The 24,332-nt window shown below is 45.6% G+C and overlaps 1 protein-coding gene across 1 annotated transcript in view; it reads right to left on the bottom strand.

The window, feature by feature from the left end:
• Nucleotides 1-24,332, bottom strand: part of COL6A3 (collagen type VI alpha 3 chain) — a 136,177-nt gene that overhangs the window by 61,132 nt on the left and 50,713 nt on the right. The window contains exons 2-6 of the mRNA XM_049772836.1: nucleotides 12,446-12,613; nucleotides 10,544-10,555; nucleotides 7,272-7,326; nucleotides 1,892-1,961; nucleotides 1,720-1,777 (exon numbers count right to left, since the gene is read on the bottom strand). Of these exons, the coding sequence (XP_049628793.1) occupies nucleotides 1,720-1,777; nucleotides 1,892-1,961; nucleotides 7,272-7,326; nucleotides 10,544-10,555; nucleotides 12,446-12,613 (363 nt within the window). The remainder of the gene's footprint in view (nucleotides 1-1,719; nucleotides 1,778-1,891; nucleotides 1,962-7,271; nucleotides 7,327-10,543; nucleotides 10,556-12,445; nucleotides 12,614-24,332) is intronic.

The raw sequence follows: 24,332 nt of genomic DNA, 5'->3' as shown, positions 1-24,332 counted from the left end.
ATGGGCATGAGCAAATAATCTTCTGGGAGGGGTTCACAGCTCCATGAGAGGTAATACATAATCTCAGACACAAATGGTGCCAGGAAAACTGGAAATCCATACAGAAAAGAGAGAAGTTAGATCCCAATCATCAAAAGAGCATTAAAGACCCAAAGGTAAAGCCTGAAACTATAAAGCAATAGAATAAAGCACAGGATAAATGTTTAATGTCCTTGGATTCAATTATAACATATTGACATATCATAAATCATAAGCAACAATGAGAATAAAGTCAGCAAGACTCTAGCAGAGAAAAAATCATAGATAAAAACACAACCTTCAGAATGGAAGTATATTTGCTGACAATAATATCTAATAAAGAGCTAATATCCATAATAAAGAACTGTAATTCCACAATAAAATAATCTGATTTTTTTGTTATTTTCTTTGGTTTTTTTTTAAATGTTGGTCTTGGGGCCACACCCAGAAGTGTGCAAGGCTAATTCTTGGCTCTACATTCAAGGATTACTCCTGGCAGGGCTCCAGGGATCAAACTAGTTGTCCACGTGCAAGGTAAGCTCCCTGCTTACTATAATATGTCTCTGAGTTCTAGTTTTTGAAATTGACAAAGAACTTGAATAGACATTTTTCCAAAGATGATATACAAATGGCAAAATACTCAGAGTGTCACTAATCATTCAAAAAGACAAACAGAATCACAATGCAATTATTACCCCCACACAAACTTATTAGGACAGCCACTGTGCCCTGAAATAGAATGGAACAGGTTGAATGAGGATGAAGTGCAGGGAGATCTAAACCTTGGAACATCCATTTTGGTAAGGCTATATAATGGATTGGTGCTACCACAGAAAATTATGAAGGTGATTCAAATAAAAGAAAACTGAAACTCAGCAATCTCACCTCTGGATGCATATCCAAAATAACTGAAATTAGGATTGTGAAGAGATAACTTCACCCCAAGTTCACTGCAACATTATTCCCAACAGCCAAGAATTCTCAACAATCTAAATCTTCATCATCCACAAACCTAAGTGCCCACATCCCTAGCTAAAGAGCATGTGGTATGTCCGCAATATTGTCTTGAAGGAAAGAACCCTGACATATACCAGCATATGAACAAACTTTCCTAGGACATTATGAGCAATGAGACAACATTACTCATGGCCCACACTGTAAGAGCCCTCTTAGAAGACTAGGATCATTAGAGTAATACAGGCAGAATGGTGGCTGGCAGTGCAGAAGTGATACATCTTAAACAATGGCCATCCCTGAATGGTGGATATGGTCACTTTTAGATTCTGTGCATTTTACTATCCAAGAAAAGAGAACAGAAAATGTCATCTTCCAACTGGTCAGAGTCGGAGTCACTGTCCCTTTCCCTAAGCGGTCTCCATGAAATGATAAAAAAGGCTTCTCTACTTTGGAAGGGCAGAATAAATGGGAAGGCATTTAAAATATTAAAGGGGAAACCACAGTGGCTGAGAGTTTTGAAGCATGGATATCTTTGCATAGCATGCAGTTTGCCCTGGTTCCAAAATAAGATTTGGAAAGGAGGAATAAATACATAACAGCAAAAGCTTCAGATTCAGGAGAGGGCAATTCCTGGAGGTGGGAAAAAATCTTGATGAAATTACTCAGACTGCCAGTTCCCTTGCCTCTCACTTCATTCTCTCCAAGCCCACTGTCCAGTTCACTAGGGGAATTCCTTGTGCTCACTTGGCCAGTTCTGACCATAGCAGAAGTCAATCAGGCTCACTAATATAGAGTTCTTGGCCTACAGAGGATAGAATTGGGGTCCAGGTGGATTAGGGATGATCAGCGAGAGGAAAGCACTTTGAACACGGGGCAGGGTGGACAGAGAAACCCCTGAAGTTTGGCCCTGAGTTACCTTGCCAATGAATCCCTCCTGCCTGTAGTAGGCACAGGGCAGCAAACTTGAATCCCACTCAGCACACTGGCTGTGAGGAAAACCAGACTCAAATGAGCTGCTCGGAAAGAGAAGATAAAGCCAAAAATGGAGAATAGGAAAGATTGTACAACAGGCAGAGTACCCCATGCAGTGGCCAAGCCCTACCAGGATGATCCCTGAGTGCAGTATCAAAAGGAAGTCCTAGATACTGCCAAAACAAAAATAATCAGAACAATAATCATGTTGAGGGGATAGATCTAAGAGCCCCCCATGATGGTGGTGCTTATCCACCCACAATGCAGGAATTCAAGCCTGTGATTGGATTATGATTGGCCAGCTCTTGAGGCAGCTGTTTCCAGGATCATTGTTTCAGTCCCACAAGAACTCATTTCCTTCTTCAGGAGGCCACAGCAGAGCTAGGACACATCTCAAACCACATCCCCTCTGATCAGCTTACCAGGAGACCCAAACACATAGAAGGACTTGGTGCTGAGAACAGTCTTTAGAGCATGGCACTGGTGTCTCACTCTGTTCTAAAACCAGATTAGGTTGATGCTCAGAGAACTCTCCAGCACTATTCCTGGCCAGTGGGTCTGCTGTCTTCATATCCCAGCCTCATCACTGTCTCCTCCAAAGCCTTCAGGCCCATGCTGTACACTGGGAATTTTTGAGGCCTTCCCAGCTTATATACCCCTTTCTCCATATAAGGACTTACAGAGTGAACACAACATTGACTCTGTATGCAGTAGACCCCATTGCCGTCCACAAAATCCCGTTTGGTGAGCACCATTAGGGCTCACTCCTTAGCCCCTCAGCACTGAAAAGGCTATTACCCCATCCAAACTAGTAAGTATAAAAGCAAATGCACCAAGGCGATAATACAGCATGTAAGGGCACTTGGTTTGTATGCAGCTAACCTGGGTTCAATTCCTGCTACCCCTCTATGGCCCCTTTAGCCTGCCAGAAGTAATCCCTAAGTGTAATCCCTGAGCACACTTGGGGTACAGCCCAAAAATTAAAATTAAAAATTAAATAAAATGCAATGTCCTAAATTTTGTGTGTCCATAATTGATACTATACACTTTAGAATAACAGAATAGTACAATGTCCATGTATTGTGCTTGATTCTGTTAAAAGACTGATGTTTCCTTTTAATCTGCAAATGCATTCTATTAGAAAGCTCTTTTATGGGGGTGGGCTAAAAAAAAAAGCTATTTTATGGGGGGTATTATTTTAGTTTTATTTAATTCCTTCATGTCTATATGGACTGTCCTTTCTAAAATAACCAATAATGTTATCACTGATTACAGAAATTTTAATATAGGAATCACAAGCTGTCAGATCCTGTCAGCCTCCTACAGATCGCAAAATGGTAGTGGAGGAATTTCTGAGGACTCAACTTGTGTTCAGGTTAATCTAAAGGCATTGAGATTAGAAGCTACCCATGTTCCACTGCTTCAGCGATCCCAGATCAATTGTCTCAAATATTCCATCAAGGCAGGGGCACAGGTTTTCATGGTATAGTGTTGTTTTTTAGTTAGAACAAAAGAGCAGGGAAGAGCCTCATCATCATCACGGAGTAATGGTTCATGTTGGGAAACAGACTGGGGGTGGGGGATCTCTGCTAGGGCTATGGGAGGGAAATGGTAAGCTCCTCTCACAAAGCCTGAGAGAAGCTGGCAAGTAGCCTTGCGCTGGGCCATTTCTGCTTGGGCTTCCAAGCTCCTTACCTGACCCTTCAAACTTACTAGATCTGCCATTGATCAAACTATTGAGAAATCGCCAGTTTACTTTCTAGGATTTGATAAAGTACCATAAAATGGGGATTGTAAGAAGATGAGATCTTTGGCTCCTCTCCAAACCATACTTCAAGGAAATGGATCTCAAGTTAGTTGAAAGCAGATGTGGGAGATTTATTCCCAGGAAGTTTACATTGAGATAAACCTCCTTAGGAAAGTCTGGGAGGGCAACAGTCTAGGTGAGATGCTCCCTCAGCCTGAGCTGAGGTGTAGGTGATGGAGGGGGCCCAAGTGACAGGGGCATATGGGCTGGGTATCTTGCTCCCCATTTTAGGGATTTTCATCAGGCTCCACACACTGGCCCTGCCCTGTGCTGGGACTTCCCAGTTGATATTCTCATAGGTCATTGAATCTATTCTACTGTGTCCATGTCTGGGAGGACCCATGTTTAAAACTGAATTTCCTGGTTTTTATTTCAATTAATAAAATATGCTAAACCCTACCTAATAGAACACCCAGATTACCCATTCGCTTGCCCCAGAAATAGATGAGAAATGTTTTAAAAGGTCCAGACAGGAAGGACCTGCTCCCTTTTCATTCATTTGTAGCTGCCAAACCCATATTTTTCAGCCAGAAAGCCTAACCAGGTGAATTTCCCAGCTACCTAGGTAAAACAAGGCACAGACCTACAACTAGAATCCCAAGAAGAAACCTTGGGAGCCTCTAAATGGATGACTCAGCTGGAAGAAGCTTCCCACAGCTTAAGGGGCAGCCTGAGCTCTTGGGAGGTGACAGACCACAGATCCATACCCCAGAACCCAGTCTTGGATGTTCTTCCTTCCCCTCTGGCAAAGGAGTTCATGTGGGCTGCCTGAGTGGCGGCTGGAATGAGACAGGGGTATCCTTAAGTCAACACAACCCAGCAAAGACCCCACAAAATTTCCATCTTTCTTCATCATTTCCCTTCATAACAGCCTCACCAGAAAAGGTTGAAAGTGCATTTCTCCAGGGCCAGGCTGGAGCTTACAATAACCCAGCCCACTACCACTTCCAGCCCCTCGGACGAGTGAGACAATCTGTCCATTTATGCTCCAAAGACCTCAAGACCTATTCTACAATTGCATGAAATTCATTTCTTCATGAAGTCGACTTGAACACTCATTTTCTATGTCTGGAAATCTTTTTTTAAGAGAAACACACTCATGTACATGAGGAAATAATTTTCCAACAAAGGCTTGGATCCATCCAGGACCGCCAGGCTGAAGTTGTTTCTGCATCTCCTCCGGCACTGCTGGTTATTAAGGCACCCTCCTCTCAAGTTCTTGGGTTTCCGTTAACTCCTGGAGGTCTCTTTACAATGAGAGTCACAGCATCAGCCAGATATGTCGATAACCCACACTCCCTCTGAACAAAAAGGCCCTGGGCCAGTAAGGTCTGGGTCTGGTTGACTTTACCCCATACTCTCCCTTTGTCAGGCCTATCCCCTTTCTAGCCTGAATCTCTGGAAAGGACCCCCCACCCGGCCCAGTCACCAGAGAGGAAGCTTAGGACTCTATGGGGTTCTCCTTATAAAGGAGGGGAGAGTAGTTGAAAACATGACCAGGCTGGAGAGCCCCCCAAATCCAGTGGTCTGGAACTACTCTCATATGGCCCCCCTGAGAAATCTGGCAGAAGCCAGGCAGGTGGTTTGGTTTAGTTGTTTGTACTATTTATTTCACAATGTGGATTGCACATGTCCAGCCCTTCTAGAAAGAGGCAATAGAGATGGTCCCCATATCCATCTCCGCATCTCATCTACAGGTCCAGCGCTGAGTGCATGTGCCCTCAGCCACCACCATCGCCTCTGAGTAGGGCGTTGACTTGGCCCTGCTGACCCATGCTATTATCCTTGCTAGAAGCAAGGTGCCAACTCTGCTAGCTGGTCAAAACTGAGGAAAGCAAATAATGCCTCTGCAGCAGTTCCTGGATTGAGATGGAGCTGCTGGCCCAGAAGTGGGTCAGATGGCACCCCATTGGGGTCCTGATACTCTTAAGTCTTTTTTTCCCCTAAAGCCACAGGGAAGACCCTCAGATGAATTGCCCAGCTCTTTGGAAATCTATTTCAAAGACAAATTCCCAGGGACAGGGGTCAGAGTTGTGCAGGAGAAAGTTCCATCTCTGCTGTCCTTGGCACCATCTTGCAGATGGTAAAGCATTTTTCCTTCTCAAACTCAGCAGCTGGAGAGGCTGGGTTCAGGCCTGGGTCCCACTTACTTCTGGCTAGACCTGGAGTGAGGGAATGGGTGAGGGACTGGCTTGTGTCCATTCTCATTCTTCTCTTCTTTCTTGACAGTGAATTTAGGGGTAAAGCAAGACCTTCCATTGTAGGGTGACTGAGTGACTGAATTGAGTTTCTATCATTAAAGAAAAAAATTCAGTATTTGTCTTTGTTGGGCTTTTTTTGGCTTGGGTTTTATGTTTTTGCTTGTTTATTTGTTTGCTTATTTAGCACCTGGCTCATGATCAAATGCAGAAACAATTTATTCAAACATGAGATTTTCTAAGAAACATCCATTGAATAATCTAATACACTGCACATACTGGATGGTGTACCACTGCCTGGGAGAGCTCTCTCTGCATACCATCTCTGCAGAAGTCAAGGCCCTAGTCTAGCTGCCATTAACTTTAAGCTATGCCATTCTTTATTGCATCTGCTTTCCAGGCTGGGGGGTGGGTTTCCATAACACATGAGTGCCCACAAACATGTGGAGAGCATACATATTGTGTACCCATAAATATGAATGCATATGTGTGGGATATTTGTAAATAATATACACTGCATGTATCAGAATCTGCACCTATATAATCACATGTGTGTGACCATGCGCACATACTCACAGTACTTCCTAGGGCACCTGAGGAGCACTGTGGAGCTCAGGGGCAGCCCTGGGCTGCTGAATCAACTGATGAAGATTCCAGAAGAGAAAAAAAAGCCAGTTTCCTGGAACGGTACCCCCGAGGCCTGAGTCATCTCCAGCTGCTGTTCAGTTTTTAATTTTGGAATCAAATCAGCCCACGAGTTCTCCCATCCCATGGCCAACTCTGCAGCCTCAGAGCCCTGCAAATTGCACATACCAGGCCCTTTTCCGAACTCCTTCTCATGTGCCCCCCCACCCCCACCCCGGCTCCACGTCCTCCCACCCTGTCCCTATTGCCTCAGCTTGGATCTTCAGTACAGCCGACAGCAATGCACAATAGGCGGCCAGTTGTGACCAAAACGAGTGGGGCCTCTGGAAGGGTGCTTGGCAGAACTCTGTGTATTCATCTGACTTTTTCCTCTTTCCTTTTTCTTTCCAGATTTTTTTTAAACAGTTACCAAGTTCAAGAAACTTAAAGCACAGGTCTGTAGAGGCTGGTTGGGGAAGGCTACGCCTTTCTTGGCAGGATGCTCCTAGCTCTGCTTTTAAGCGTGTGCCCCTCAATTTCTTCCTGCAGGCATGATCACACTGATACACTCATATAATCACACACATTCACTCTAGTAAACTCATTCTCACACACACTCCCACTCATTCACATACACTCACAAATACACACACATGTTCCTATTCACTCTTAAACACTCACAAGCATGTACATACCTATTAATACACTTATGCGCATCCACATTCACATTATCAATCGCATTCACACAACCTGACACATACATTCGCACATGTTTAGTCACGAACACTGACATGCTCACGCATGCACCGTCACTCACACATGTACATGTGCACACCCACATGTTCCCATGCATGAACACACAGTTAAATTCTCATGCATGCGCACAATCACATGCTCACACGTGCCGCTCACACATGCTTGCCCATACAGCAACACAAACTCACCCAAGCACACCCACATACTTGCACAAACTCTCAAGTGCATACATTCACATGCATGCCCATGCATGCATAGTATATTCACATGCTCGCATGCATATGTATTCATTCACTCACACACATGTACACTCACATACCAATTCCCACTCCACAAGCAAGACTCAGGGATCCCGCGCTAGGTCTTCACGGAGATGCTCTACTTGGCTTGCTGGAATCCTTCTCCCTCTCCAGAACAAAGCAGGGCAAAGGCCAAGGCTGGGCAGTGCTTTCTCACACTTCCAGCAGCGAATGGAAAACTGTAGTTGCCAGCCAAAAGGCAGTGTGGAAGTCACTCTTGTTCCTTCCAGCCATCCTGAACCCTTTGCCGAGGATCGCAGTCGTTTCTTAAATGAAAAGAATATGAGACCTATGACCTGCCAGGCACTGGCAGTCTGTTCAGATAGTTTTAAGTGAGGAGCCCCTGTGGGGATAGCTAGCACCCTGTGGGCCACAGATTTCTATCTGTGAGTATGGAAAAGGGAGTGCTCGCCAGCAATCTTGTGAATGTTTTACATATTCTCACACTCATTCCTTCTGCCTGATAGGTCAATATAGCAAAGAGCAGAGGGTAAGCACTGAGGGTGGGGGTGAGGGTCACCTGGTCATCCATCAGAACATGCTTCCAGTTTGGAAATGCACCTGCTAAACACCAGAGCGACTCCAGCTCACAAACCTGCCCCATGCTGATGGGGACTGTGAACATGCCTCCACATAAGGAGTGAAATTCTCTCCCAAAATTCTTAATGCAACTGAATCTGAGTGCCCAAGGCCTCACTTCAAGGCCTGACATGAAAGGAAAATAAATTCTAGGCCCACAGTTTGGACATCAATCACATTTTTCAAATGAAGGAAGCACCGAAATCTCTAGTCACCTCTCTCTACATTTGCCCAAGAGTGCTGAGGGAACTACATCTTAGGGCAGCCACAGACCCCACCCAAAGCACACCCTGAAAGGAGAAGTCTCCCTCTAGAGGCCAGCAAGTGGTCTGCACCTTCAGAAGCTCCCTCCACACACACACACACACACACACACACACACACACACACACACACACACACACACACACACCTTCAGAAGCTCCCTCCACACACACACACACACACACACACACACACACACACCAGACCTACTCCATCTGGAGAGAGAACACTGAGAGAAAAGATATGCAAAGGTATGTTTCTGAGAGTAGCACAAGGATGAGATGGGGATCTCCATCTAGGGTTCTGTACGTCTCCAGGGCTTCCTGGGTCTCCAGGACACAGGAGTGAGTCTGCTGCAAAGTGCAGAATTCTCCAAGGATGGGGGCACATGCTTTCCAGATCCACAGGTCCAATCCCAGCACCACACAGTATCCACAGAATACAGTCAAAAACTTTTATTAGGGACTGGAGTGATAACACAGTGGGAATGTCACTTGCCTTGCATGTAGCCAACCCAGGTTTAGTTCACAGCATCCCAAATTGTTCCCCAAGCCCTCCAGAAGAGATCCCAAAGCACAGAGCTAAGAGTAAGCCCGAGGAGGTGCTGTGCGTGTTTGTGTGTACGGTCACATATGTATGTGGGGGGACCTTTTATCAATAAAACACAGCACCCTAGAAATATGCAGCTGATGGTTCCCAGCTGGTCAGTTCTCTTGGCCTCTCCCCTTTTGGCTGAGGGTAAGGGTTTTCATTTTTTGGCTGGGCTGCCATCAAAACTCCTGGAATGGCGGTCACCCTTACCTGTGAAATCTAGGTAAAAAGGGTGCTGCCCACCACTCCCTAGGCACAGACAACTAGGGACAGCCATTCCCACAGAGCCATCGTCACCCGGGAGAGATCTATTTCTTCCCAGTCCCGGAAAGACCATGACCAAGACATTTTTCCAGGACTCATTTTTCAGCAGCAGTGGGTGGCACAGCTGCAAGCTCCTGAACCACAAACTCCATGATTCCAGAAGAACATTCAATCCTAAGCGAGGAATTTCACATCAGGTGGGTGGTAGTCTAGGACGCCTGCAGCCAGCTGGCCCAGCAGCTGGTCATATGAACACTCTCAAGGAGGCACAGAGCATGCAGGCAGTTCCCCAAGGCTGAGGCCGGAAGAAGGCAGCACTCAAGGGCTTGGAGCTGTCTGCAGTTCCCTCACCCAACCTCATCAGCTGAGAGCATCACCCCCAGAGTAATGGAGTGGGCTTTATTCCTCATTTCCCAAGTTGAGTTGGCTCTGAGCTTGGGCATTTAGACCTCAGGCACTAGCCTGGAGGGTGGGAAGTGGGAATGAGAAGAACTGGGATACAAGAGGGCAGGAGGGGCCGGAGCGGTGGTGGCAGCAGTAGGGGGTTTACGCCTTGCATGTGGCTGGACCTAGACGGACCGCAGTTCGATCCCCTGATGGCCCCCCAAGCCAGGAGCAATTTCTGAACACATGGCCAGGAGTAACCCCTGAGCATCACCGGGTATGGCCCAAAAAAACAAAAACAAAAATCCAAGAGACAGGAATGAAAGCAGAATCTACCTATCTCCAGACCTCTGAGAACCCAGGTTACCATATCCATCATCTGAGAATCACACACACGTGTATGTGCACTATGCCCTTTGTAACATATGTGTTCATGTGTCTGTGCATGGATAGCTACCATTCTGGAAACTTCCCCAGGCACCTCCCAGGAAGGTGCCATAAAAGCATTCTCCAAGTCATCCTCCCAGCCAGACCTTGCTTCTTTCAAGGCCGATGAGTAAGAGTGGGGAAACATGAGTCCAGGTCTCTAAAAATTTTACAAAACTAGCTCTTGAGCCGGAGAGATAACATGGAAGTAGGGCATTTGCCCTTGCATGCAGAAGGACGGTGGTTCAAATCCAGGCATCCCATATGGTCCCCCCCGAGCCTGCCTGCAGGAGCGATTTTCTGAGCATAGAGCCAGGAGTAACCCGTGAGCGTTGCCAAGTGTGACCACCCCCCACCCCCGAAAAAACAAAATAGCTCTCCATACCCCAAGCCTTCACTCTCACCATTGTGGATCCCTGGGAGCAAAGCAAGGGGCAGTCCATGCCTCATCAGGGCTCTGACCAAAACACACACACACACACACACACACGACAACACCAGCTTGTGCAACTTTGGGGAGCATTACCCATCACCATTGACAGAAGATGTCAGATTTGGGGGACATGAGCATTAAAAAGCTTGTTTCCAACTTTAGGAAAAGTTAGGGGTTCTTGTGACTGCTTTCAGGCTTCTAGCAGTATTAGAAACATCCCAGTTATCACAGACACTCACAGCCCCTATAATATCTCTAGGACTTGATCCTTCATCTTCAAAGTCCCCTACCAGGAGGAAGCCTGTGCTGGCGCCTCTAGCCTCACCCCAGCCTAGGGCCCAGCCACGTCCCACAGCCCCACAGCTTGAATCACTTTGAGGTATTGCCCACCTAGAAGCCACTGGGTCTGATGGTTTTAAAATATTAGGGTGGGCTCCCCAGGGCTGTGGGGTATCTATTCGAGAATGACCACCTGCCCTGTCCCCCCAGAGCATCATGGGGCTCTGTTCTATGTTGGCTGTGAGGGGGTGAGTGGACCGTAGGTCCAGGTGAGATCCTCACTACTCTACACCCCTAACTGAAGACACCTCCGGCCCCTGCACAAAGCTTCCAAACTGGAGATACAGAGCCACCTCAGTCCTGGGATTGTGGTAAGGCTGATTCCTCCTCTCTAGCCCCACCCCACCCCTGGCAGGCAGGGCCTTGAGAGGCTACTGAGCAAAGCTGGCGACATGCAGCCAACACTTTCCACTTGGTGGGAAGCGGGGGAGCTGAGACCCAAGGCCCCCACCCGGCCGCTTCCCGCTTCACTCTGCAGGCCAGGAGTAGCCTTGGCACCTCCCTGTGTCTGGGCAACTCACAGTCCCAGGAGCTCTGCCTCTTCCACAGGGCAAGCAGCCTTGGCTCTCCCTTCTCTCTGACCCCCATGGCTCTATTTGGCCATTCCAGGAGACAAAGACCCTGCAGAGACTTCAGGTTCCTAAAAGGATTAGGCCAACACGGGCCCCCAAAAGCAGATGTGTGGACCCCGCCAGGCAGCAAAGAGCAACTTCTCCTCAGTTTCTGCTCTCCCATTGCTTCCAAACCCTTCTCCTCAGAGTCTCTTCTGCAAACAGAGCAGACTAGAGAGAACAGAATTTGGCAGGAATAAAGTCCAGGCAGCCCCAGTCCACCACAGAGAGAAAGAGGCAAGGGTGAGCAAAAAGCTGCTCGCCTCTCTGCAGCCTTGGGATTCTCCTGGGCAGCGTGTGGTCTCAGCCCAGTGCAAGGCACCCCTGCGAAACACCAAAAACCACAAGCCCTAAAAGGATGGTGCATGGCCTGAGATGGACAGAGACTCTGGGAAGGGGCAACTTGCCCCTCCCGACACCCCCATAAAGCTTTTCCTTTGCAGTTCTCAAACTCAGGAGGCAACAGAAAGGCGCTTACTTACCTGAGCAGAGCTAACGCCGCATGTGTCCCAGTGCTGAATTAGTTCGGGTCCGGGCGCATGTTCTTCTCCTCCTCTACCTACTCCTTCTCCTGGCTGTCTGTCTGCCTATATGTCTATCTGCAGGAAGGGGCATTCACTGAGGGCGCCGGAGGAAACTCAGAAGGTGCTCTGGGGTGGCTGGACCCAGGAGAAACTGAACAGCCTGCTGAGAGAAGTTGAGCTCCTAACTGGATGGAGTCCAGGGGGTACAGTCCAGGCTGCCTCCAGCTCCTCCTCCTCCTCCTGTTGCTGCCTCCTCCTCCCCCCGCCCCACTGTGGGATTGACCCAAACCAGAAATGAAAGCCAGACCCAGCTCTGTTGCTCCTGGCCAGCAGCTGCAGGCTGATGTCACCTTTTCATGCCTCTTCACCCTGTGAGCCTATGGCTGGACTCCTGCATACCCCAATGGTTGGAAAAAAGGAAAAAGGAGGAAGAAAACCCATTCATAGCCTCCTCCTTCTCTTCTTCTTCCTCTACCTCCTCTACGTCCTCTTCCACCTCTTTCTCCGCCTCCTCTTCATCCTCCTCCTCCTCCTCCATCTCCTCATCCGTCACCTTTTGGGCTGGGCCTACGGCAAAGAGAATGAATTTTGGAATTGGTGTGCAGGTCTCCATGGTTTCCCCTGCAATGTTTTCCATCATTCTCTAGAGGGCAAACAGGAAATGCATCCCCCTCCTCCCCCAGCCTCACCACACCCTCTCATAGAAGTTTTTGGATTAAGCATCTCATTCCCTCACTTTCGAATAGAAAACAACCAGTGATCCCCTGGCTTCCTACAAGGAAATCACAGTAGTATCTTCATCTTTTTCTCTCTGTGCTACTGTCATTGCTGGTGGACAGAGGTGAGGCTGTCAGTTCCTCTAGGCAGGGTTAAGGACCAGGAGATGGTGGGGTCTGAGCACCTTTAGGCTAACTTGGGGACAAACTCACTGATGCTGGCCTTTTGATGAAGCCCCAGCCCTGAAATATGCTTGTCTTCCTTAAGAGACTCCATTTACAAATCAGATTTACAAATCTCCATTTACAAGTCTGACTCCATTTACAAATCAGAGAAGTCTGAGTTGGCAGCAAAACTGAAAAGGGACATCCCTTATGGATACCCCAAACTACATCCAGCCCTACTATCATATGGCCCCCATGAGAAGTCAGATCACACAAGACATGGAGAGGTGTCTGAGGGCTGTTCTGGACCATGAGCTCCTTATGGAACCCTGTCAGAAGGAAAGGAAAGACATCTAAGCTTTCCCAGAGCCATGGCAGGGTGTACTGGGATGTGGTTGCAAACCTGCAGTTCCTACTGTCCCGTGACCACCAAGAAGGGTTAACTGTTGTCTCTAACTCACTACACCTGCCCCTGGATGGTCCTTACACTACCACCCACGGCTCTAACTCCCACCTGCCACCTATTGCTCTAAGTCACACTTGCCATCTGTTGTTCTAAATCACTATATTTGCAACTCCCACAGTCCACACAAAATTTCACCCCCAAAATCTCCTCCCCGTGCCTTAGCCACCCTATGCCCAGGCAGCAACTTCTGACAAAACCCAGGAAGGATCCAGAATCATCCTCCAAAGAAATCCAGAAAGACCCTCCAAACAGCTCCAGGAAGGATCCTTCAAAGAATCTAGAGAATCCTCCAAAGTATACCAAAGGATCATCAAAGAGCAGAAGGATTTCTAAAGAGTCAAGATAGAGCCTCCAAAGAGTCCATTTGTCCCTCAAAGAGTCCAGAAGGATACTCCAAAGAAGAGTCAATAGTGTTTTTAGAAGAATGTGTAGCTTCTCCTGGAGTCCTGAGATCTGCCTGTTGAAAGGAAATTAGTGCCTCTGAGATAGTGTCAGAGCCTGCAGGGACAGCTGCCCTTGAGAGAAACAGTGACCACTGGAGGAATTAAAGAACAGACAGGGCCTTCACCAGCTTCCCAAAGCCCATATGAGCTGACCCTTCCCATTTTCCATATCAACTTCACCAAAGTCCCAGAATCCACCATAGCAGCACTCATGGTGTGGGTGGGCATAAGATTGCCTCTAGGATCCTTTCTTTTTTTGGGGGGGCCACACCCGTTTGATGCTCAAGGGTTACTCCTGGCTAAGTGCTCAGAAATTGCCCCTGGCTTGGGGGGGGACCATATGGGATGCCGGGGGATCGAACCGCAGTCCTTCCTTGGCTAGCACTTGCAAGGCAGACACCTTACCTCTAACGCCACCCTCACTGGCCCCTAGGATCCTTTCTTAACCATGTTATGTAATAACATACCATGGGCAATAAGCTCATGTGGGGCCTAGTAAATACATGCTAGGGTCTCAAAAACATTGGTGACTTTGAGTAAAAGGGTTTCTGAATGCACAAAAATAGAGAAATTAATTCAATGACTAAAGCAATGACTCAACCAGCCAGAGCAAAAGCTCAGTATGAAGACCCCTAGGTTCAATCCAGACCCCACATGGTCTTCCCAGCACAGCTGGAGCAACTTCCAAGCACTGTACCAGGACTAACTCCTCAACCCTGCCAGATGTGGTTCGACATGCCCCCTCCCCCATACAAAAAGATTTTAAAAATAAATTAATTGAAATTCAAGTACATAATGGATTCAAGGTGTTTGTGACTGTGTTAACCCTTTTCTTGGCTAAAGGGTGGTGAAGGGGAATGTTTAAGAAGCCATGATGTGGGGTCCAAACAACAGTACAGTGGGTAGGAAGTTTACTTTGCATTGCAGACAACCCTGGTTCAATCCCTGGCATCTCATATGGTCCCCCAAACCTGCCAGGAGTGATTTATTAGTGCAGAGCCAGGAGTAACCCCTGAGTATTGCCATATGTAGCCCAGAATCCCCCCAAGAAGTCTGGTGTGAGTGAACCCAATTGTGTTTCTTTCCCTTTTTTTACACCATGTGTTTCAAAATGGACAATTTTCTGTAGGGAGTGGCAAGGACCAACGCCAGGGTGTGATGCAGGAACAGGCCCTGAGATAGGAAACAAGACATTGATCCAGCACAGACTGAGTGACCTGGATATGGAAACCCAGACTGAGGCAAATACCAGACTCATCCCTCTGCTCTCTGTAAAGTAATGTTTCCTGCTCATCTTGAATGAGAACTTGGGGTACAGAGATACACGTCCCCCTCCATTGATGGAGCTGATGAGAAAACCGCATTACTTAGAAGGACTGTGCCATATGGAGCTGACTAGGAAAATCAGTGTCAAACTACCCAGTTTAAAAATACAGCATTCTTCCCAGAATTTTGTGAGCTATAAACCATGCTCAGCCAATTAATTTTAAGGCTGTCAAACCCGAACGTAAGAAAAGCCAAGAAGCTTTTTGGCAGGCACTTGGAATTCAGAAATCTCAGCAAGGGGACACTGGATCTCATAATGATCTGATTACACCAAGCAACCAACTGTGGCTTTTTTTTTTTCTTTTTCTTTTTCTTGTCTTTCTTTTACTGTAGCTTTGAGAAATATAAATAATATATAAATATCAATTTCCATTTGTAAAAGATGTGTGAATTGGTTCTTTTTTCTAACAAGTTAGTCTCAGAATAGATTTTTACAAAGGCATCAAGTCAAATGTTCTCCTCCTTTGAGCTTCCCTATCATCTAAGTTCCTTCATTTACTCAGGTCCACTGAGACACTATTGTGTGGGAAAGACTCAGGCAGGAGGGAGGAGGCGATCTGAGAAATCAAGATCAGCTCTCCAGGTCAGATCAGGGCTAGAGCAAGCCTTGAAAGGAAGAGGAGATGTAGGGTGTTGGGGAGGCCAAGAGAAGGTGTCCTGACTTTCTTCTGGGTGATTTGTGGGAATTTGGGGGGTTGTCCTTTGAACCAAGGAGTCTTGAAAATTTGGCATTCACTCCGCAAGCTGCCAAAAAGAGATGGAGGTTTATGCAAGAGTAACATAATACGTAGGATCTTGGGGGTCTGCCTGAGGGCACATGTCCCCTTCCTGCTCACTACCCACACCCAAACCCCATCTCGAGAAATTGTGAAGTTGATTTCAAAATCTATTATCATCAAGCTAAACTCCAAGCCCTGGGCACTGAGTGCAAAACTCACAAAGGGATGAGACCCACGCTGGGACACTACCATTCAGTGACAAGTAAAAGTTCAGAAGCTCCTTCACTGAAGATAGGTCAGCCCTCAGGATTCCCCCTTCCCCAAACTTGGACACCCTCACTGTCATGTTTCCTGATGTTCCCACGGAGTGAACTTATGTCCAGAAGGGGGTCAATCATAGAAATCTGAGATGGCAGTGAGTGGGAAAGTTTTAGTGTGCAAAGAGAGAAGAGGATCACAGAAAATCTTGCCCCCTCACCACCCACTAGAAAATTTGAAAGTTTATAAAGATAATGGCTGGGTGATGACGCATAAGGACCATCCAGAAACTTAACAATCCACGAGAAGAGCTTTTCCGAAAGGTGGTTAAATACTGTCCATTTGAAACCAAAAAAAAAAAAAAAACCAGACTCAACCTTTAGGAGCCGGCGAGGGGTGGCGCTAGAGGTAAGGTGTCTGCCTTGCAAGCGCTAGCCAGGAAGGACCGCGGTTCGATCCCCCGGCGTCCATATTTCTGAGCGCTTAGCCAGGGAGTAACCCCTGAGCATCAAACGGGTGTGGCTGAAAAACAAAACAATACAAAAAAAAATACTGTCCATTTGGGGCAAGGATTTCCAGGCACTGATATCTAGCTTGTTATTTATGTATCACCTGCGAGATGTGGTGATGTTGGACCCACCCTGTAATTAGACTCATAAGGCAAAAGCTTTTGTTTTTGGCCCTTAGGAGAACAATTTGATCATATGCAGATTATTAGCAGACAAAAGTCCATCTCAGATGTGGGCCCATATTCCCTCCATTCTGTATTTGTTTATTATAAACTTAAGCCTTAGGGGCACAAGTCTCTGTATCTGCTTCCAGAGTGAAAAACGGTGCCATCCCAAAATGAGATGAGGAATAAGGGAAAATCCCCCAAAAGGGCACAGTGGTCCTCTTTGCTGATTGAATAATTTCTGGGACAAAACTGTTGACTAGCAGAACTGTGCTTAAGTGAACTAGGGCCAGCACAAAAGATTACCTGAGTTATGGAATAAGATCTGCCACTTCAACCAAGATCCAACATTGGGTTTCCGGAGGAAGACAGACAATTTTTGGTAATAAATTTGTTAATAAATTAACAAATTTTCTTTGTTCAATTTATTCAGGGAGTAGACTATTATCTACTCTTTACATAAAATAGCCTTTTTCATCCCAAATTTGCACAAAACCCTCCCTGATTGGCTGTTTGAGGCCCCAGAGCCCACTTATTTTATAAGATTCCAATCACCCATAGATTAGCTATTGTCACAATCTTCCATGGAAAATGGTTTGGGCTTTTATTACCTCTGCAGATTTTAAAGCTGAATCCCAGACTGGAGGGACAGGACAAACCTGGGCTGGCTCATTCTTGCCATAAAATCATAAGAAAGGAAGACTGGCACAGTTCTGTGCTTTCAATTGTGAACAGAGACAGAGGTAAACTTGCCATTGTGCTGTTAGTTCTAGGATTGGAACTGAAGGAATTTAGAAAGGGAAGCAAGGGAAAGCATGAGGTTTTTGTGCAGCTAGGAGAAGGTCTGGAGAAGTCTGGACACACAAGAAATCAAGTCTCATGTTGAAGACCATGCAGGAGAGATCAGTGGATGCTGGAGTGACCTCTTTGGGTGACACTAACATTTTTAGCTTGTGTCAGTGAAACTGGGAAGGAGTTTGAGGGTTAATCATCTTCCCATGCAGTAGGGTCCAAATAGTGGTTGTGAGTAGTTCAGTGTAAAGAAAAAAAATTCATGAAATTGATGAAAATGGAGTGGACTGAGCTTTGGTGGGGCGCATACCTGGCAATGCTCAGAGGCTTACTCCTAATTTTGCACTCAGGAATTACTTCTGGTGTTTGCTTGGGGGATCATATAAGGATGCCAAGGGTCTAACCCAGGTTAGCCCCATACAAGAGCAAACACTTTAACCCACTGTACTATCACAGTACACAATGGTCCCAAAAAACATTATTATTTTTTGTTGTTTTCATAAAAGATGAGAGAAGAGTATGCCTCAAGGAGTAATGTTGATGATTGAAACCTCTCACCATTTATTGTAGGCCTAAACTTCAGGAAATTTGGGGGGGGGTTATTTGTTTATTTGAAGGGCACACCCAATTTTGCTAAAGGCTTACTCCTGGAGGAATTTGGAGGATCACATGAGGTGCACTGAATCAAACCTAGGTCAGCTATGCTCAAGGCAAGAAACCTACCTAATGTGGTATCCCTCTAACCCTAATGATTGTTTTTTACATCAAATATAACTGTGTAACAGGAGTAAGTCTCTGGAATGCAAATAGATCAGATCAATCAATGGGAGTGACTGTACAAGAACAAAACTGAGGGTTCAGGACTGTGTACCACAGAGATAACCAATACAAACACCTATGTAATGGGTGCTGGGATGACTGTAGGGTTTCAGTTGCCATTTTAACACTGGGAGAGATTGGGATGAAAATTTGGAACTTGAAGAATGTACATGAAGGGGAGTTCTAGAAACAAATCCATGAGGAGACTTTGAAAAAGGGAGAAGCTGGGGCCAGAGAGATAGCATGGAAGTAGGTGTTTGCCTTTCCTGCAGAAGGTCATCAGTTCGAATCCCGGTCCCCCGAGCCTGCCAGGAGCAATTTGCTGAGCATGGAGCAGAGGAGTAACCCCTGAGCACTGCCGGGTGTGACCCAAAAACCACACACACACACACACACACACACACACACACCACACACACACACACAAAGAAAAGAAAAAGAAAAAGGGAGAATCTGGGCAAAATTCTTTGGGGAATTCTCTGATAGTCTGCTCATAAATTTCTTTGCATGGGTAAGATTTATTTCCAACTAACAATTCGGGATAGTCCTTGGTACTTTGAAAATAAGATAAATAAACCATAGAGTATTGGGTGTGAAAGCAAAAGGAGGGGTTAAACTAGAGTGAAAGAGAAGAGACAGTGAGCACAAAAAACTCAGCCTTGGAATTATTAGATGAAGGAGGGTTGAGTGAGAGCTTGGAGGTAGAAGGTGCAACATTTGGATAGTTTTCACAAGGTTCAAGAGAAATTGGTTGGTACCAGGATGGCTTTTTTGTTGGCTGAAATGTAGCCAAGATTTTAATTTCAAAAATCTAGCGGCAGCTGGGATAGTGAGGAGAACAGAGAGGGCCCTTTGCCCTCAGAGTGAAGGAGTCTGTTAACTCCCAGAGTTAAGATTTTAGTCAGGGGGGCGGTGAGATGACGCTAGAGGTAAGGTGTCTGCCTTGCAAGCGCTAGCCAAGGAAGGATCGTGGTTTGATCCCCCAGCATCCCATATGGTTCCCCCAAGCCAGGGGCAATTTCTGAGCGCTTAGCCAGGAGTAACCCCTGAGCATCAAACTGGTATGGCAAAAAAACAAAAACAAAAACAATGATTTTAGTCAGACTAGTGAAGTGGTAGAATGGTTTCCATTCTACATTCTAGAATGGCTCAACCCTGCTCTTGGCAACTATAAATGTGTTATTGAAAAGAATTTTTCTCTGAGCTCAAAAGAGAGTAAAAATAAGCCATGAGCAGAGATTCAGAAGGGGTCTGTGGAAAGAAAGGTAGTGTTCTCCTGTCCGTAAGTTCACAGGGATATGAGAAGGCCCCTGAATGCAGAGGCAAAGTAGAGTGGCTGGAAGGAGCTTGAGTCAGCCTTGCCTTCAAGTACGCCCCACAAGTAAGTATATGTTTTAAGGTGCAATATTCTTATTTGAGTTTTTCTGAGCACCATGAGCATCACTGTCACATCTTGCAGCTAAGATGTCTCTACCAGGGAAAGCTAGCACGACAGACGTGTCTATTGGCTTTCCTGGTGCAGTGAGTTGATTGATATTTTCCCCAAGAAATATTTTAGTCAGCAGGCCCATTGGTGGACGTTAATCATACCCCCTACGTGAATTAATGGCTATATTTCTGATATGTATGACATGGTGGTGACATTAAAAATCTCTTTTGTATTTTTTATGGTACTGCTGTCCCAGTGCTAAATTAAAATATATATATATATATATATGTTGAAGTTGAGATCAGTGATAGATGCTGCCATCCAGAGAAGCCAAAACCAGAATAGCAGCATCCAATCTGCATTAAAATTCAGTTGTGATGAAAGTCAAGATGTTTCAGCCATGAGCACAGCCCTCATGTGACAGCAATGTAGATCCACAGTGGTAGCACTGAGCTTTATCTGCTCTAGAAGCTCTCCTTTGGGCCATTTTATGGTTGCTGCAAATCCACCTGGAGCCATCTGCTTTTTGACATTCCTGAGTCCCCACAGGTCTTTCCACTGGCTCAGGTGTCAGCTTCTGCTCAGACCAGAGACAATTCCAGAGGTTTATGGTCCATCTGGTATCTACTTAAGATCAGTTCTATTCCCTCTGAAGAGATTCTTCTTGCTCTGAAACACTCCTGCACTTCCTTTAAATTCTCATTGTTAATTTGTTCTCTCTCTAATCTTCATTCTTTTCTGTATTCATTTTACTTTTAAATAATATCTTTATTTAAGCACCATTTTATAGTAATTTTTATTTATTTTAACATGTACATTTACTTTGTCCCTCAAGCCCCCAGATTGTAGTACATTATAATATTTCTTACACAAAGCAATCCAAAGCCAAAAAGTTTATGCAACTCCCTTAACATTAAAAGCTGTAGTATTGTTGACACAATTGATCATAATTTAATAATTCATTAAGAATGAGTCAAAGGAGCACAGCAAAGACTGTGTTAGTGTGGAAATTGTTTGCAAGGGCCCAGCAAAATATAGGGGACATGGAAAGAAAAGACCTTGGCCTAAATACAAGAAAACCTTACCCCTGAAGTTTTCTGGCACAAGACCAACTCTAGGCTTCAGGAATATTAGGTTGTCCAACCCAAGTCATTGTCTGTGGTGCCAATACACTTTTATTTTTCACACAGTCACTGTTGTTGGTGTCAGGTGTCTGTAGCCAAAGATCCTGGAATATGTCCATATCCTATATAAGAGTCAGGATGATGCGGAGCACCCTTTAGTTTCACTCACAATCAGAGGGTGATGCAGAGAGCTCAGTCTTTAAAGCAGGCTATTATTGTTGTTAAGTTCTCTGGGTGTTAAAGGGAAGTTTCTGTTGAGTAAGTCTATCCCAGAGCAGTGGTAGGATCTTCCCTGGTAGAGGATTGCATTCAGGTGATGTAGTACACACCATGGCTGTTTTGTAGATGGCATCCCTGGTTCAGGGGTTAATGGACAATGCCCAATCTTTCAAGACATGAGCCAGGTCTTTATGACAATGTTCAGGGTATAAGATCCTACTGCATTACAAGATTTGTGTGTTTCCATCTCTATAAGATAAGAACGTGTTTGTATATAATTTCCCATTTTAATGTGCCTATGCAAAGGAAGAACAGTATCACATGGCGAGATTGGTGCCTATGGGGATGCTAGAACAAGTCCAACAATCCAATTGACTTGGTTCTTATATAAACGTTAAATGGAGGGACTCTTCTACAAACTTCCTTATTTAACAAATAACAAAGGGATAAAAAGTGGGGAAAATAAACAATCTAACTTAAGACAGTGGACTCAATTGTCACCATTTGTGGGAACTAATCAGAAACCTAGTATGGCAGCAACCACAATTACACAATGAAGGAAGGAAGAGGCCAAGAGGCCGCTGAGAGTAAACAAGTAGGAAAAGAGTACTGGCCTCTTCCCAGCCTGTGAGTCCATCCTCTCATTTTTATTTTGAATATATATGGTACCCCCAAGCGAACTGGTCTCTTCCCAGCCTGAGAGTCTATCCTCCCATTTTTATTTTGAGTATATATAGTACACGCGGGGGCTAGTGCCCCCGCACGGTTTTTAAAATGGAGACCAATGAGAAAAAAAATACCAGTGAATGTCGCGACAATCACCAGTGCTGCATCAGCCCACCCTCCACCCCATGCGTCCCCCCGTTAGTGTAGGGAGAGATAGAGGGAAAGACTGAGGACCACTATAGAGTCCACCTGAGCCGGCAACCAGGGAAGGCCTGGAATAAAGGGGAGAAATAGGGGAATGGCTGGGGGCCTGCCAAGCCTCCCAGCCCCCCCCCAAGCTAGGGAGTAGGTTTCCAGCATGGGGTGTCCCCTAACCCCATACCTGGGAAGAGCTGGCCTCCAAAAATCTCTTTTCTTATCATTTGACTTTGTCTCCTTTGCAAAACTACTGGCCAAAATTCGGCCTTAGTCAATGTATGCTCAGGGAAATTTTCAGTACCAAAAGCTGCTAAAGTTCCCTGCTGGCAAAGTAAATTTGCAACTCAAAGAAGAGTCCAGCTACCTGCAACCTGTTTTTGTGGTTTCAGCTTCTAGGTGGTAAACAGTTTTTAGCTTTCTTGCCTTTTTACTATTCCGGCTGGATGCAAAATTGTAGCAAAACAAGTTTCTTATATTTTGTCATAAGAACCTCCTTTCTAAACTAGAACACCCCCTTCTCCTTATGTTATTTCCTCCTTCTCAGCTCCGGATTCTTTTCACCTGTCCTGGCTAGCTTTTTTAATATGTATATTCTAGGACCCCACTATCATTGTGTTCCTACTCCTAAGATTCCCCAGCCTTATGTCAGTGTGGAAATGCCTTTCATACCAGACTTGTATATATTTACCAACATGGAGAGTAAAAACATTGTCTCATGTCTATTGAAGACGTGGGTCCCCATACTCTGTGTATGGTCATCATTTTTTGGACATTATCCCATTTGGACGCTCATGCTCCCACTTTCCTTTCTTGAAGGATTATATTCCACTAGAATTGCTGAGACACAGGATGCCTGCAGCACATCACTTAGACTCACTGTTTCAAGTCTGAGAGCCCTGAATGATTAGAGACATAAAGGCAGGTCCATTCTCATGGTGAAGAATCTGTGGGAAACAAAGCAAGGAATAATTCCAGCTACGAACACTGCCTATACAGCCGATGCCTTTTCTGATGTAGTTGGAGATGTCTCCAGCCACTGAAACATGGACTGTAAGTCTAGAGAGCACTAAGCAAGACCTTTCATGTTTGGGATGTGTGTGAAGTGAGTTGGCCCATATAATCCAGGTGTAACTCTCCTGATATGAGGAGCTGCACTGTTTATAAGTCCTACCCTGGGCATGTGCCCCAACTTGGCTTCCGTCTTCTGGATTCCTGATTGGATATTGTCTGAGAAGGTTGAAGAGAAGTGGTCTGCCTGTAGTAATGCACTATGGAGCTGTGTGAATGGCTCATTCCTGGACTTCCCAGGGGATTCAGAGATCCCAAAGTAGGCCCTGTCCCTTCATTTGGGGGAAGAAAGCAAGAATATTCTGGTCTTACTATGACAATGGCAGTTGGAAATGATCATTTTGGGAAGGAACTGAATGCTGAAAAAAGGGAAAGTGATATGCATGATACCCCTTCAGTTACAACATAGAAGACCTCGATGTCTAAAAGAAAACTAAAGAAGAGATAGAAATAGAGAGATGAAGAGATATACAGTCAGGCAGACAGAGAATAAAACTGTCTACCGTAGAGTCAGGCAGTGGGGCGAACATGTAGGAGGGCAGGAGGAAAACTGGGGACATTGGTGGCAGGAAATAGGCACTGGTGAAGGGATGGGTATTAGACATTTTATTTAAAAAAATGTTTACTGACCTTGACATTCATTCTGAGAAGCAAAGGGAGGGTGCAAAGAAAAGACAAGGAGTGTAGGGATGGCCATGATGTGTTCTGTTTCGAACACTGCCCGGATGGCAGCTCTTGATCCTGCCAAATTATTTGCAATACTGTCCAGCCTTCCCACAAGTGCTTCTATATGAGTGACAGCTGTCTTGAAAGGTTGATGTGCTGCATCCATGAAGCAAAAATGGACTTCCTCTCTGATGGATCTGCAGGTTTGTATGTAGTTCCATTCCTCTTAGAGGGCAGCAAGTGAAATTCTAAGGCGTGTTTGGAATCAGAGAGTTAGAATTTTACTTTTATTTTTATCTTTTCTCTATGACTCCTCTTGGGTAAAAAAAAAAAATCGGTGACTCTTGAAAGAAAACTCCTGGGGCAGGGGTGTTGGTGGGGTGGGAGTCTTATCCAGCTTCTCATGATCTCTCACTTTGGAAACTGTTGTCATCTGTAAACCTGGTTACAACCTACTTCAGCCAGGGTTTAGCTTAGGAGGCTCAAGCTTCTTGAGAAATGGAATATAACCAGTGCTAGAGTGGATGCAAGGAGAAAGG

The sequence above is a fragment of the Suncus etruscus genome, chromosome 5, assembly GCF_024139225.1.
Source record: "Suncus etruscus isolate mSunEtr1 chromosome 5, mSunEtr1.pri.cur, whole genome shotgun sequence".
Lineage (NCBI taxonomy): Eukaryota > Metazoa > Chordata > Mammalia > Eulipotyphla > Soricidae > Suncus > Suncus etruscus.
The sequence above is the reverse complement of the archived record's forward strand: the minus strand, read 5'-3'. Positions and strand labels throughout refer to the sequence as shown.